This window comes from Rhineura floridana, chromosome 16 (genome assembly GCF_030035675.1).
Source record: "Rhineura floridana isolate rRhiFlo1 chromosome 16, rRhiFlo1.hap2, whole genome shotgun sequence".
Taxonomy (NCBI): domain Eukaryota; kingdom Metazoa; phylum Chordata; class Lepidosauria; order Squamata; family Rhineuridae; genus Rhineura; species Rhineura floridana.
The window spans coordinates 36,290,718-36,306,832 of NC_084495.1; the positions used below are offsets into that span (position 1 = coordinate 36,290,718).

Sequence of the window (16,115 nt, forward strand, 5' to 3'; positions counted from 1 at the left end):
AAGGTTGCAGGCTCAATTCCTGGCATCTCCAGGTAGGGATGGCAAATCCTAGAGACCTGCCACCAATCATTGTAGACAGTAACAAGCTAGTTAAGCCAATGTTTGTCTGGAAACAAGCAAGCAAAGCAAACAAAGAGCTCATTTGCCTCAGGAGAGAAAGACAAGAGCAAACTGATAATCCTTTCTTTCATAGAATCATAAAATAGTAGAGTTGGAAGGGGCCTATAAGGCCATCAAGTCCTGCTCAATGCAGGAATCCAAATCAAAGCATTCCCGACAGATGGCTGCCCAGCTCTCTCGTTAGTCTATTGGTCTTGCCATTGTTTTTAAAATGTCTTAATTACTTGTTTTTAACTGTTCTTATTGATTATTTTCATGTTTTTTGTAAACCGCTTAGGGGTTTTCTGCAGTCAAGGGGTATATAATTTTGTTTATAAATAAAATATTTATGTATTTATTTATTATTTGATTTATATCCCACCCTTCCTCCCAGCAGGAGGCCAGGGCAGCAAACAAAAGCACTAAAAACACTTTAAAACAACATAAAAACAGACTTTAAAATACATTAAAACAAAACATTTTTAAGAGCTTTAAAAACATCTTTTTTTAAAAAAGAAAAGGTTTAAAAACATGTTAAAAAGCAATTCCAACACAGACGCAGACTGGGATAAGGTCTCTACTTAAAAGGCTTGTTGAAAGAGGAAGGTCTTCATTAGGTGCAGAAAAGATAACACAGGTGGTGCCTGTCTAATATTTAAGGGGAGGGAATTCCAAAGGCTAGGTGCTGCCGCACTAAAGGTCCACTTCCTTGGACCTCCTGATAAGATGGTATCTGCAAGAGGCCCTCACCTGCAGAGCGCAGTGATTGATTGGGTATATAAAGGATAAGACAGTCTTTTAGGTATCCTGGTCCCAAGCTGTAAAGGGCTTTATACCGAGATGGCACCTGTCTAATATTTAATAAAGTTGGTTGCTTGCACGTTTGCTTGACACATGACAATTATATTGATTTTTCCTTCTTGTCTCTCTCTCCTATCTCCAGAGCGTGTTTATTTCACTTCAGATATATGGGGAAAAGAAACCTTACCAGGTATGATGTGACTGATCATTTTCAGAGGGAGGTGGAAGGGAAACTCATTCTTTTTTTTTTGTAATAGATAAAGCAAACTGGGAGCACTGCATCTCACCAGAGGGCAGCGTACCCCTTGTGGTGCTGGCTTTGGCTCATGGAATAGGAAGCCAGTCCGGTGGCTCACCTCCCAACTGCAGAGAGATCTCTACGCGGTTCCCCCTTGCTATATAAATCAGAGGCCACATTCAGGCAGTCGCTATTTTGCAAGAGCAACTCAGCTGCATACCAGAAATGTAGGGTTGTCAAAACACTCTGGTTCAACAAATCCACCTTTTTTAAAAAAGGGGGCTTTTTGTGAAACATGATGGGCAACCACACAAAAAAGTGTAGGATTAACAGTTAATTAATGGGAAGGCACATAACCACCCTGCAAGCAAATGAGGATGAATGCTCATTTTCATGTTAAAAAAATGGAAATGGACTGCCTTCAAGTCAGTCTCGACTTATGACAACCCAATGAATAGGGTGTTCATGGTAAGCGGCATACAGAGGGGGTTTCCCATTGCCTCCCTCTGAGGCTAGTCCTCCCCCCAGCTGGCTAGGGCCTGCTCAACTTGCCACAGCTGCACAAGCCAGCCCCTTCCTTGTCTGCAACTGCCAGCTGGGGAAACTGGGCTCCTTGGGACTCTGCAGCTTGCCCACGGCTGCACAGGTGGCAGAGCACGTAACCCCTGAGCCACTCACTGTGGGGTGATCTTTAGCTGGCCCTTTGACACCCAGGAGACAGGAGTGGGGATTTGAACTCACAGACTCTGGACTCCCAGCCAGGCTCTCCTCCCCACTGTGCTATACCAGCATTGTCATATAACCTGCCTACAAACAAATCAGAACAAATGCTCAATAGAAATCTAGTCATGTATTCTAGTCTCTCCATGTGCTTTGTGCAAGCAAATCAGGATGAATGCTGAGTCAACAGGAGGAACCCGGAGTTTTCTCAAACTCTGCCAGCGCAGCAGTGAGGTGTAGGAAGGTGGGGCTGGGTGGTGGGTGCTAGGGGCCTCGAAGAAAGAGCCCCTCCAATGAGACATGGGCTCCCTCCGTCACCTGGGCTAATGATTAGAGGAGAGGACAGAAGTCACTTCAAGCTCGAGAGTCACATAATGGCCCGTAATCCTCCTGGTCTCGGGAAGTCAGGAGATCAGGTAGGTCCCACTAAGCTGATGTAACGGCAAACGAATCTGCTGTCTCCTCTTAGTCTGTAAAACTTGCCACTGAGGGCGTCTGTGAAGGCATCCCTCTGCACCGTCAGGCGGCCGGCCTTCCCCCTGCCTGTTGCCCAGAGTGCTCCCCTGCCCTTGGGGACTGAGCGCCTGATGCTGGGGGAGGCACCTTGTTCCCCAAGCTCATCATGCTTGGCCTGGCCTCTCCTCTCAGGGGATTATCCTGTTTCCTTGTATACAAGAACTGACTTGCTTCTGGCACTGAGGCAGAGGCCAGGCTCGTTCTCAGGGGTCAATCCTTGCTTTGCATAGAAGACATCTCGGGTTTGATTCCCCGACAAGCCCATGTGTGGAAAGGGAGGACGAGAAAAGGGACCGTGCCTCTTTTTTGCGTGGGGGGTCATCCTGCCTAGAGAGCTGCAGGGGTAGGCAAGAGCAGCAAGCTTTATATGTTTATAAAACCCATAGCGAATCTTCGTTGGGGATGGGATCTGTTGGCCTGTGCCAGTTGGAAAGCGTTCCGTTGACCTCACCGGCTGGCATCGATTCGAGTTTGTTCTGTATCCACTAGCCACTGCTTTTACCAATCTGTGTGGTTTTCTTGCTCTGAAAAAAAAATGGATATTGATATTTTAAAGGAAATACTGATATTTTGAAAGAAATATCCATATTTCTAAAAGAAATATTGATAAATTTTCATTCTTATAATGGATGTTTTAGATTTTTAAGGGGGGGGGTTAAGTCAGTTTTCAAAAATAGCCGTGGAAATTTGCTGCATTAAAATCTGATCCTCAGCGACTGAGAATAAGTGAATTAATGGAAAATTCAGTACCAGATCCGAATTGGGTAGAACCCTAGTCCTTCCCTAAATCTCGTTGCCCTCTCTCTCCTTTTCAGGGTCCATGACGCTTGGTTGTTAAAGCATGTGGGCATTGACAGGAAATCCCAGACGATGCCAGCCCTTCGCAGCAGAGCTGGTGCCATGCAGGCCCGTCTCCAACACCTGAGCAGCCTCGACAGCTCTTTCACGCTTAATCACAGTACGTATGAAGAAGGAACTGAGAGGCAAGATGTATGTACCCCTAGCTGGGCTCTTCCATTTCTGGCAGGTTCTGGAGACTCTTGCTGTTGCTTCACACATCACAGGAAAGAGGAGGTCCTACATTTCCACCTCAAGTTTGGCTGTCTTTTGAGGTTGCATATACACCATACAAAACTACAATTCCCATGATGATGATACTACTACTAACCACTGTTCACCCAAAATACATAATTAAAACCAGTTAAAAACCTAAAATCACATCACAAGAAATAGGGAAGGTGTCAAAGGCCAGGGTAAAGAGGTGCATCTTCAGCATTCGCCGAAAACTGTACGGTGAGGTTGCCAGATGCCCCTCAGTGAGGAGGGATTTCCACAACTTAGGGGCTGTCATGGAGAATGCCCTCTTCTGGGCCACCCCCACCCCAAGCTTCTGAGGGTGGCAGAACTACCAAAAGGGCCCCTGTTTTCAAATGGTTATATGAATTCTAAAGAGAACTCCAGCTAGTAATCTGGCTGCCGCCCGGATGGGTATCCTCTTGTGTGTCTGAAAACACCTGGACAAATGTACCTAGGAGACTCAGCCTACCACTCTTGCTCCCATTTTACAGATAGGAGCCCAAGTCTGAATACTGAGTAATCCATGGATAACCTGAGATTTGAACTCTGTTCCTGCACATTGTAGTTTCAAGATGTTCTCCTTTCAGACCACCACTAACCCATGCCATAACTCTACAGAAAGCCTGGGTTTTAACCCCGCCTTCAAACGTCTTCCCATTGTCTTCTAGAATAGCACAGTGTAAATGCTGAATGTCAGTTTTCTCCTGGTTTTCTTTTTCATCCCAGGTGCCGGCACGTCAGAGGCAGATATTGTCCACCAGGCTTTGCTGGAGGGCAACACGGCGACAGAAGTTGCTCTCACAGTTCTGGACACCATTTCATTGTTCACCCAGTGCTTCAAGGTAGGCATTGGGCTCTGTGCAAAACGTTCCCTTTACTGACCACACTCCACTTGCTGCTGGGTATAGTGGAGATGTTGCTTTGAGAAGAACTCTACTGGATCGGGCCAGAGATCCATCTAGTCCAGCACTCTGTTGTACACAGTGGTCAACCAGATGCCTCTGGGAGGCCTGCAAGGCAGACCTGAGTGCAACAACGTTCTCCCCACTTGGGATTCCCAGCAACTGGTATTCAGAGGCATACCACCTCCGACAGGGGAGGGAGGACATAGCCATTGTGGTTAGTGGCCTTTGAGACCCTTATTCTCCATTAATGTGTTTAACCTCCTTTTAAAGCCATCCAAATTGCTGGCCATCACTGCCTCTCGTTGGAGCGAATTCCAGAGTTTAAGTGTGCACTCCATGAAGAAGTACTTATTTTTGTCTGTCCTGAATCTTCTAGCGTTCAGCTTCATTGGATGTCCCTGCACTCTAGTATTATGAGAGAGGAAAAGAAACTTCTCTCCACGCACTTTCTCCACGCCATGTGTAATTTTACACACCTGGATCGTGTCTCCCCTTCCGCGCCATTTTTCCAGATGAAAAAGTCCCAAATGTCACTTGTCCTCACAGGGGTGTTGCTCCAGCCCCTTAATCATTGTAGCTGCCCTTTTCTGCACCTTTTTCCAGCTGTACAATATCCTTTTGGAAGCCAGGAACTTGCTTTTCAAGTCATTGTTGCCAATGGCATCCTCGCAACTTTCTGCTGGCTTGTTGGAAACCAGCAGAGAACACAGTTCTGTCAGCTGAACCATTCCAGTTCCCTGTAGCTCCAGTTTCGTGGGCTTTCTGACAGTGCCCCATTTTTATTTTGATGAGCAGCTTGTTTTTAATACGTATTTAATACATATTTTGTTGCCTTTCAGACTTTTTAAAATTTTAGAACATTTTTTAGTGATGTTCTGGTACCTTTCCGAATATATTATTGTTGTTGTTGTTGTGTTGTTATTATTTATTAATTTTATATCCCACCTTTCCTTCCAGAAGGAGCCCAGGGTGGCAAACAAAAACACTAAAACACTCTAAAGCATTATAAAAACAGACTTTAAAATATATTAAAACAAAACATCTTTAAAAACATATTAAAAAGCAATTCCAACACAGACGCAGACTGGGACAAGGTCTCTACTTAAAAGGCTTGTTGAAAGAGGAAGTTGCCTTGGATTATAAGTTGCCTTCGATTTTTTTTTTAATAAAAAGGCAGGATACAAATGTTGGTAACAAAGAATGAATAACGAGCCAGATGAGCCTTCCCCAAGCTGGTGCTGTCCGCAAATCCCATCAGCCCCATCCAGCACAGAATGCAGCCTGCAAGCAGAACCTGAATGCAATAGCCCCGAAACAAATAAATGTCATTTTCATTTCTATTTCCAGTTGTGCCCCTTACTCTGGTGTACTTTGGTACAGGTGTTCAAGGAGGGGTGTTTGCCTGGCGTAGAAAATGGCCTGCTCTGTTGGGTGCAAGCATCTCGTGCCGTTTTCTGGAGAGGGCCCTGCGGAGCCCGATGGCCAGAATAAACCCTCTTGCTTCTTCTCCAGAACCAGCTTTTGAACAACGATGGACACAACCCGCTGATGAAAAAGGTTTTCGATATTCATCTTGCCTTCCTCAAGAATGGGCAGTCTGAGGCAGCCCTTAAGCACGTCTTTGCCTCTCTGAGAGCTTTCATCAACAAGGTAAGCAAGGGGGAAATATTGTTGATAGTCAATAATCAAGATGGCGGCGGTGGGTGGGCTTTTTTTTTTTCTGCATTCCTCATTCCCTTCACAGAGCTGCAGTTCCCAGAGTGCTAAGTCAATCCTTCATCCTAGGGAACTCTGGGAACTATAGCTCTGTGAGGGGAAGAAGGGTCTCCTGACAATTCTCGGCACCTTTTAGCAAACTACACTTCCCAGCATTCTTTGGGGGAAGCCATGATTGTTTAAAGTGGCGTGATGCCACTTTTAAAAGTATAGTGCAGATGGAGCCAATAGTCATTATTCATAATCAAGACGGGATGGTCTCCTCTCCATCCCCAATTCGGAAGTCATGAGGGTTCATGGGAGTCCAGTGTTTCTCTCTCCTTAAAAATAAGAATCTTTAGCCCATTATGTATGTATTTATCACTCGAATATCTGTCTTTAGAAAATTCAGAACAGCTAGCCCGCAGCTGTTCCCTATTTCTGCCTGCCACGCAAGCAGTCCTGGCTGAAACCTCCTTCCTCTCTCTCCCATTTTTTGTGGTTTCCTTGTTTTTTAAAAACAAAAATAATTTACTGGGTTTTGCCCACCCACTGAAGAAAACTACAACTCGTGTATCATGAATCAGATTAGCGTAAACTTACATTAGGAGTGGTCTATTAATTAATAAATGCTTTTTTTTTTACCCTGCACTGCCTCCCAAGGAATTTAGGGGTAACACACATGGCTTTCCTCCTCTGACCCAACAATCTTGGGGAAGGGCTGTAGCTCAGTGGTTAGAGAATCTGCCTTGCATGCAGAAGTTCAACCCCAGTTCAACCCCTGTTGGCATCTCCAGATAGGGCTGAGAATATCCCCTTCCTGAAACCCTAGGGAGCTACTGCCGGTCCGTGTAGACAGCACTGAGCTAGACAGACCTGTGGTCTGATTCTGCGTAAGGCAGCTTCCTAGATCCCTAGCCAGATCACTTGATCAGAGGCTGCAGTATTAGCAGCTGATCAGCCAGGTGGGCTCTTGACTCTGAGCCGGATCCTGGTGGTCGGGGGGCCACTGAACCCAAGGCAGGAGCCCACTAAGCTCAATGCTTCAGCAGGGGCGGGGAACCTTTTTGGCTCCACGGGCCAGATCCTTACCAGGATTGGCCTCACGGGTCCGGTTTGGCGGGTGGACAGTCAGTCACTTGATGTCACAATAACAGCGAGTGCTTTTGCACTTCGAAGCCCCGATGTTGAGTTTTCGGCTTCCGCTTTTATTTTGAAGGAAAACCGCACAGGAACCTGGGAAGCCACTTTATACAGAATCAAACCATGATCCATCTAGTTCAGTATCGCCTACACTGACTGACAGCAGCTCTCCAGGATTTTGGGCAGGAGTCTGTCCCAGCTGGGGACTGAACCTGGGGCCTCCTGCATGCAAGGCACGGGCTCTGCTGCTGAGCCCTGGCTGTTCCCCCAGATGTCAGAAGGCCTGTCCAGCACCACACTTCCAGTCTCCATCAAGTGCTGCACCATTTTCCTGTTGATAATCAGACACACCCCAGATGCAGTTTTCCCCAAAGGCACTGTGTACTGCAGACAGTAATGGGGGGGTGTCATAATGGCTGGGGGGGTGTAAACCAGTGTAGGTCCCCAATCCACATTGGGAATGTACATTGGATCAGGGCCCTGCCAACTTCTTTTGCTTCAAAGTAAAAGTGTTAGCATTAAGCATGCCTTTTTTAAAAAGGGTGATTAATGTGGTGTCGTTTGGCAGATAGAGTCTTAGGAGACTGAGCTATTAAGAGAAATTCCAGAATCATGCCTTTCTTGGCCTCAGTCCCCTCATCTGTGAAATGGGAGTGATAATGAGTTGTATCTAAATTAGCACCAAGTCACGGTCCCATCAGTGCAAGGATTTCTGCTTGTGCAATGGGACCTCCCACCCCTTTCCCTTTCCAACCCTCCAGACCAGATTTGGGGAGGGTGTAGGGCATGTGTGGATGGAGGAGGTAAGCAGAAATCCTTGCGCTGATGGGCCACATCAGTTAGATACTGCCCATACCTTAGAGGGCTATTTTAAGGATAATTTAGATATGTCAGGTTGTTTGAACTGCGGAAAAGATGGTGTTAAAAGGGACAGAAAGCATCAAATGATATTTGCCACATTTTCTAAGGAGGACAAGTCCTGCCCCCTTTTGCCCTGTTTTTAACCCCTGCCTGCCCTTTGCCCAGTTCCCTTCGGCCTTCTTCAAGGGGAGAGTGAACATGTGCGCTGCCTTTTGCTATGAGGTCCTCAAGTGTTGCACATCCAAGCTCAGCTCAACACGAAATGAGGCGTCCGCCCTCCTCTACCTCCTCATGAGGAACAACTTTGAGTTCACCAAGCGGAAAACCTTTATAAGAACTCATCTCCAGGTTAGTAAAAAGGGAAGTCTGGGAGGGGGGGTGGGGGGGAGGCTGAGGGGGTGAATGCTCAGCTTTGCAGCAGAAGCGTTGCTTGCAAAGAGCTCAGCTTCCTTGCAGGTTAATTAATGCGACTTCTGTGTTAACTGTTTCATTTCTTCAGCAGTACTTGGAGTTTTTTATATATTTTCCTGTATGTGATTTTTGGTTTGTTTTTAAAAATAAAAAGGTGTGGTATATATGTTTTCAAATTAAATATTGCAATGCAATATAAAAGCGTAAATAATAGGCTGCTCTTGTAAATTCAGACTCCAGAGTAAAATGTTGTAAATGTACTAGAAAGGGGTGGTATTTATTTATTTCCAAGGAATTCCAAGTGTTGTACTTCATTTGTCTGGCACCTCCCCCCGCTTTTTATCCTCACAATAACCCTGTATGGTAGGCCAAGAGATAGTGAGTGGCACAAGGTGAGCTTCATGTTTGAGTGAGGATTTGAATCTAGGTCTTCTCATCCTTAATCCAGCACTCTAACCTGTGTATCACACTGGCTACCAGCTGCATGTGCCACTGTTTTGGCTGTGGCTCTTGATCAGAAAGAGGCCAGTCCTGAGCTGTAAGCCATCCAGAGACATACCGGACAGCCTCCTCCAAGAGAAAGTAATTTTTCCCCACCATTCACACCTGAAGCAGAAACCCAGCCAAGTTATCTGTCCCCAACAGAGGAGGATTGGAAGGAGCCCATTTCAGAGCAGCATCCCATGCAGAGATGCAATGGGCATCCTCCTCTTGTGTGGGCAAGCATTTTGGGCTCATGGGAGGTTTGTATTTAAGCAGTTCTCTCATTACATACAGTTTGGGGAGTACTATCCTAGTGAATCTGGAGGAGCCAAAATTGGCCTCCCTTTGATTTCTAAAAGCTAGTTAGCACACGTGTAGGTTTATAGTGTGTATAAGTCTGAAAGCCAACCATTCACAAGGCCTCTGCTTCTTCTGTTAGATCATTATTGCAGTGAGCCAGCTGATAGCTGATGTTGCGTTTAGCGGAGGGTCGAGGTTCCAGGAATCGCTCTCAATTATCAATAACTTTGCCAACAGCGACCGGCCAGTGAAGGTATGTTTGATTTTATGAAACGGAAACAATAGAGTGGGGAAGTGCACCACCAGCCCATGAGGTAGTGGGCTCTCTGACACTGGAGGCATTCGAGAGGCAGCTGGACACCCATCTGTCGGGAATGCTTTGATTTGGATCCTTGCATTGAACAGTGGGATGGACTGGATGGCCTTATAGGCCCCTTCCAACTCTACTATTCTATGATTCTATGAACATAGGAAGCTGCCTTTTACTGAGTCAGGCCACTGGACTGTCTAGCTCAGTACTGTCCACACTGACTGACAGCAGCTCTCCAAGGTTGGCTCAGACTAAAACCCAGAGCGAATTCCACTGCCCCACTGACATGGAGCTGCCATTGCTGCCAGCCCTACCTGGAGATGCCTTTGGGGACTGAATCTGAGACCTTCTGCATGCAAAGCAGATGCTCTGCCACTGAGCTGCGTCCCTTCCCCCAAATGCACCACTTGTATAAAGCACCCCGCTACTTAAATGCAAGGTTTAACGACTGCCGGCACGTGACTTTTTCCAGATATAAGCTTGTGTGCTGTAATCACCTGCTTGTTCAAAGAGTGCAGTTAAGTGCCTTGCAAGCCACAGCCTGAATTTGTTAGGTAGCAATTGCTGTGGTAGCTGTTGGAATTGAATTGGGGCATTCTTCCTGTTTATGAACTGTTGGAAAGAGCCTTAGCTGCAATCCATGCCATGAAAGGACATTTCCAAGAAAACAAGTTGAGCAAAGCATGGGGCAGGGACATAACTAGGGAGTGACACTGGCACAGCAAACCCACCCCACTGAATAACAGCCTTGCATGCATTTGCCTCTGCAGCAAAACATCCAAATGATGCCTTGTCAACTCCTCCTCACTCTAGACTGGAGCTCATTTTTAACAACGCTGAGATATTGCATCTGCTCTTTCGCCTAGAGCTGAGCCAAAGGACATAACTTTTTTTGCTTGGAAGTGGTTGGCTCAAGGTTGACAGTAGGAAAGGATTCATAAAATCTGCCACAACATCTCACCTTCTTCATTGCCGCAACCACCTGTTTCATGCCACCAGTTAGTGGCAGTAATCATATTCGTGGCGGGGGGGGAGGTCCCCATTGCAGACAGGCATCATTTTCCCCATTGCCACCATCACCACACAAAGTTCCAGAGTGGGGGTGGGTAGCACTGCCTTTACTCCGAGGTGGCTTTGTGAAAATTCTATGTAGTTGGATCAGAGTGAGGGCAAAGTTTTTTGGTTTGGAGCAGTGGGTGGGAATGACATCTCTTAGCAGTGAGGAGCATGATCTCAGCTGCAATTACGTTCACTCCATATTTTGCCCCTATTTATGCCTCTGCTCTCCCTGCCCCCAAATTGCCAAAAGTCTTTCCTAACTTTGTATCCTACAAACAGGATCGTGAAAGTGACAGGGCAGGGAGGGATGGTTTTGGCTCAGCACTTGGGCCTTCATTTCCAAGGGGGTATGGCCCCAATGCAGCCTTATTGGTAACCACTTCAGCTTAACTGTGGGAGTGTCTGTCTTAATTGCTCAGTGCATGGTACTTAAGTCAGTACAGGAGTGTGCAATGCCAAGGTTGCGAGTTCAAGCCTGACTTGGGGCAACTGGCTCTGGGGAGGGTCCTTAGCCTAGCGTTAGAGTGAACGGTTTTCCTGCAGAAGAATCTCGGTTCAAACCCCAGCCCTTGGCATCCTCAGATCTCAAGTAGCATGGTTGGAAAAGACCCTGGCCAGAGGCCATGCAGAATCTTTGTTCACCAGAGTTGACACCCTTGGCCAAGATAGACCAAAGATCTTGCCCAGTATAAAGCCTCTTCCTTTGTACTATTTACCAATGTGATGCATTTGGGGCTTTCACCTTAGAGATGACGGGAAAGGGTGGCACTCCTCCGTTCATCCATAGAGAAACATGGCAGCTCTCAATACTGGCCTTGCAAGCTCTGTGTGACCCTGTGGTCTTTTCTCTCTCCCCCCCCCCCATATATCAGATTGGTTCATGATAAGGTTACTACTGCCACCTACATCTAGATTGCCCAAGATGATCTCTGGGGATTAGTTATTCCTGCCTTTGAGTAAGAATGTTGATTTTACCATTTCTTGGGCTCAATGGTTGTTTGTTCCAGCAAAGAGTCTCTATGTGTAAGGAAGCCACTGAGGTTTCTTTTTTTAAGCCTTGCATTTCCTCTTCGGTAAAAAGCTGTTTCCTGGCTGCTGTTCTGGTGTGGAATACTAACATAGTACCATCTCTTCCGATATGCTGTGTAGCTATGCAGTGTGTCCAGGCCTGTGGGTATTCTGTTCTGTGCAGTTTTTTGCACAGAATTCCTGGAGATCTCAGCTTTCGAGGGTTTTCCCCCTTTCGTTCTTTCTTTCTTTCTTTCTTTCTTTCTTTATTATTTGATTTATATCCCGCCCTTCCTCCCAGCAGGAGGATTTTTTTTTTGCCTAATTTGCAAAAAGCAGGATTTGTTTTGCCTAAACATCCCTATGCACTTGGGACCAGGATACCTGAAAGACCCTCTTATCCCTTATATACCCAGTCTATCACTGTGCTCTGCAGGTGAGGGCCTCCTGCAGATACCATCTTATCAGGAGGTCCATTCCACACAACATAGGAGGAAGACCTTTAATGTAGTGGCACCTACTCTTTGGAATTCTCTCCCCTTAAATATTAGACAGGCACCTTCTCTGTTATCTTTTCGGCACCATCTGAAGACCTTCCTCTTTCAACAACCTTTGAAGTAGAGACCTTATGCCAATTTGTGCCTGTGCTGGAATTGCTTTTTAAGATGTTTTTAAAGCCTTTTTTAAAAAAGATGTTTTTAAAGATGTTCTGTTTTAAGATGTTTTTAAAGATGTTTTGTTTTAATATATTTTATAGACTGTTTTTATAATTGGGTGTTAGAACAAATTAAACGAGAACTATCACTAGAAGCTAAAATGATGAAACTGAGATTATCATACTTTGGACACATAATGAGAAGACATGATTCCCTAGAAAAGACAATAATGCTGGGGGAAAATAGAAAAAGAGGAAGACCAAACAAGAGATGGATTGATTCCATAAAGGACCTGAATTTACAAGATCTGAACAGGGTGGTTTATAACAGATGCTATTGGAGGTTACCGATTCATAGGATCGGCATAAGTCAAAATCAACTTGAAGGCACATAACACACACACAGAGTGTTTTTAGTATTTTTGTTTACCGCCCTGGGCTCCTACTGTGAGGAAGGGTGGGATATAAATTTAATAAATAAATAAATAAATAAACATTTATGATGATAATGAAAAATAGGGGGGTCTCCCATCTTGATTGGACTGTTGGAGGGAGGATTAACTCTTTCCTCTGGGACATTTTCACCTCTTCTTCTCCCTGCACCCTAGAAAAAAACTGCTGTTAGTCCCACATAATGGGTGAGGGGACAAGTATGATAAAGTCACCTAGAAGGACTAATGCCAGCTTGTGGGGCAGGGGTTTGCAGTTTAGATCAGGAAAGTGTGGGAAGGGTTAAACACCCCATCCCTAAGCATTGTTGTCCCAATTCAGTGGAGGTGGGCTGTGTGGCGCAGCTGGCTTCATATTAAGATTAAAACTTCAGAGGATCTAATCCTAGAGACTCCTCCAGATGGCTTGTTTATTGAGTGTTCATCCTGATTTTCTTGTACAAACTTATACAGGGGTTATATTATGTCTAGTCTTTATGGAGCATTGATTCTGATTTGTTTACGGGGCAATTATACACAGAGATGTGAAAGCCTACCTGGAAAAATTCAGGGGGAAAGTTTCCCCCATTTTTTTCCTGAAGATTTTTTGTATTCCCCCCCCCCAAATTTTTCCAGTTTTCCAGGCCTTCACATCTCTGGTTATACAAGAATGAGCATTCATCCTTACTTGTTTGTGGGATGTTTGCACATCTCCCCATTAATTATTCATATGTTCCACACTTTGTATTTCCTGTCACTTTCCAAACCACATAAAGTCAGGTGTTTTGTTTTGTTTTTTAAAATTTGTTGTGCTGGAGTGACAAAGCCCTTAAATCCATGTTAAATGTGCAAACCTACAGTTCTGGTATGCACGTCAATCCTTCCCACAAATAGGTGTGTAAGAAGGCCACACTTTCCATTCCACCCTGTGTTCATCACACGCAGCACTGTTTCCATTCCTCTGCAGTCCGTCTTCCATCATAAACTTTTATATTTGTCTTGTAATAATTACGTACGTAAGTTACCTTGTCATTACATTATTCCACCCAGTTCATTTCCCACAAATGCGGGAGGGGGAACATAATCAATTCTGTATCATTTGTGGAATGAAAGCAGCAACAACAGTGTATACCAATCATATTTGCTGGATTGATTTTTTTCTGCACATGGGATGAATAACATTAAACATTGGCCATTTCCATTCCTGTTTCTCTGGACTTCACCAGCTTTCTGAAGCCACAAAAAACAACTTCTATGTACCGTTGATCTCCCACCTCACATCTGTTTCCACCCTGACCCTTCGTCTTTTATGGCAGGCAACTGCTTTTCCTTCCGAAGTCAAAGACTTGACCAAGAGGATCCGAACAGTCCTGATGGCCACAGCTCAGATGAAGGAGCACGAGAGGGACCCCGAAATGCTGATCGATTTGCAGTTCAGCTTGGCCAAGTCTTACGCCAGCACGCCGGAGCTGAGGAAGACATGGCTGGACAGCATGGCCAAGATCCACATCAAGAACGGAGATTTCTCTGAGGTGATTGCCTTGGCCGCCTGGATGGGGAGCTGGAGGGCATTTGTTCACAGTGCTCACCTCCCCCCTTGTTTTGCAGGCAGCCATGTGCTACGTCCACATCGCAGCTCTAGTGGCGGAGTTCCTTTACAGAAAAAGTAAGTGTTTGAATTGGAAGAAGCTGAAGTGGAAGAAGCCTTCAAAGGCTTGCTTTGGGGTAGTTGGGTTGTGGAATTGTTGCTATTGTTTAGCTTACCAGGGATCCTGTGTCAAATGGCCTGGGGAATGACCCCTGGGGCCCTGACCTGCTGTTGTTTTCATAGCTGGTGCACCAGGTCATGTTTTCTTGGTTTTGTAATAGGCTGCCTATGGATTCCACTGGCTCTGAACTAGAGTCAATCCCACTGGAGCTATTTAAGAAGGAAGACGCTAGGGCCCAGGGGAATCTGGAGCTGCGTGAAAGAGAGAGAGAGAGAGGACGAGACCAAGGACCTAGTGGAGCCTGGGCTGACGGGTTGGTGGGGTTATGACATGCAGATACATATTTTTATATACCGACCAGCCTCCCCTAACCTGATGCCCTCTAGTCATTTTGGACTACAACTCCCATCAGCCCCAGCAAGCACAGCCATGGACAAAGTTGGTTGGGGTTGATGGGAGTTGTAGTCCAAAGCAGCTGGAGAATACCAGTTTAGGGAAGGCTGCTTTAGATCATCTCTGGAACTGACAGGGGAGAAGACCACCCCACCTGAAGACCATTCAGCCTGTAGCCGGTAGTGCTGAAGGGGCAGTTCGCGGAGGCTGTTCCTCTTTTCTTTCGTGGGACGGCTTATCCAGGAAAGCCTGAGGAAACCTCCCATTACATTAACCAGGCATAATTAATTAAAAGGAAACGTCTACTTGCTTGGTGGATGCGAGGGGGCAGGCTTCTATTCCTATAGAGCGAGGGTGCGGGTCTTCAAGCCTGGGGGTCGAATGAAGTCCTCCAGACTTCTCTGTCTGGTCCTTGGGACCATTCAGAAACTGCAGCTAGCCATGAATCCTGTGGCCGGTCTGCTAACAACTGGTTAGCAGGCAGCCTGTTTAGTGAGCATTCATACTGACATGTTTGCAGGGAGATTAGACAACATTGGCTGTTTAAAAAGAATTCGTTCTGACCTTTTTGCAAGAAGGTTAGATAACATTGCATCAAAGCAAGTGTTATCCCATCACTTTTCTTATTACAAAAAGTCCAGTCGTTTGGGGTAGCAGGTTCGTTGCACAAGAGCCCCTCATCATCAACTGTAATTGGACAACCTGAATTTGCTAGTATGTGATTGAATCCCATCCAAAAATAGTGACAGTCTGGAAGTGGCCTCAGTCTGATTAAAGGGACTGGCTGCCATAGTTTGTTGCCCTAGTTTACGTGCTTCATTTTATTCTTTTCTCTTTTTTTATTCTTCTTCCGTATAATAGTTTATACATAATAAACTATTTCTAAATAAATAGTTCCTTGCTATTTTGTTAATCGCCCTGGGAACGTAAATTTATGTTGAAGGTGCAGGTTATAACATTGTTCAAGTTATGGCTTATAACAAATACAGCAAAGAAATGATGTCATTGTTATTATTCCTGCTCAGCATACTATCATTTAAAAACAAAACAAAACCTGGATGTGGTAAACCAGAACGCTGGAAACTAGATTGGTGCTAAATCTTTCTACCCAGAGTGCATATTTTCTACATGAAGGTGAAAGGAGTTCTTTGTTTTTACAGTGGGAAAAAATATGCATGTAAATTAACATTTTTCTGTTTACTTTATAAAAATACTCGTATGCAGCAATTTCATAAAATACATCAAAGCAGTTTACAACAATTACATATACAGCATATATATAGCCACACACACATACAAAATAA

General features: G+C 45.3%; 1 protein-coding gene across 6 annotated transcripts in view; it reads left to right on the forward strand.

The window, feature by feature from the left end:
• The window catches only part of DOCK11 (dedicator of cytokinesis 11), a 111,919-nt gene that overhangs the window by 74,289 nt on the left and 21,515 nt on the right, over positions 1-16,115 (forward strand). For all 6 annotated transcript variants that reach the window (XR_009759331.1, XM_061599024.1, XM_061599020.1 and 3 more), the window contains 8 exons: positions 1,043-1,090; positions 3,190-3,332; positions 4,178-4,293; positions 5,869-6,006; positions 8,221-8,403; positions 9,389-9,502; positions 14,026-14,241; positions 14,318-14,375. Coding sequence is in view for 5 of the 6 variants with exons in the window: in XM_061599024.1 (XP_061455008.1) it covers positions 1,043-1,090; positions 3,190-3,332; positions 4,178-4,293; positions 5,869-6,006; positions 8,221-8,403; positions 9,389-9,502; positions 14,026-14,241; positions 14,318-14,375 (1,016 nt within the window). In the remaining variant the exon portion in view is untranslated. The remainder of the gene's footprint in view (positions 1-1,042; positions 1,091-3,189; positions 3,333-4,177; positions 4,294-5,868; positions 6,007-8,220; positions 8,404-9,388; positions 9,503-14,025; positions 14,242-14,317; positions 14,376-16,115) is intronic.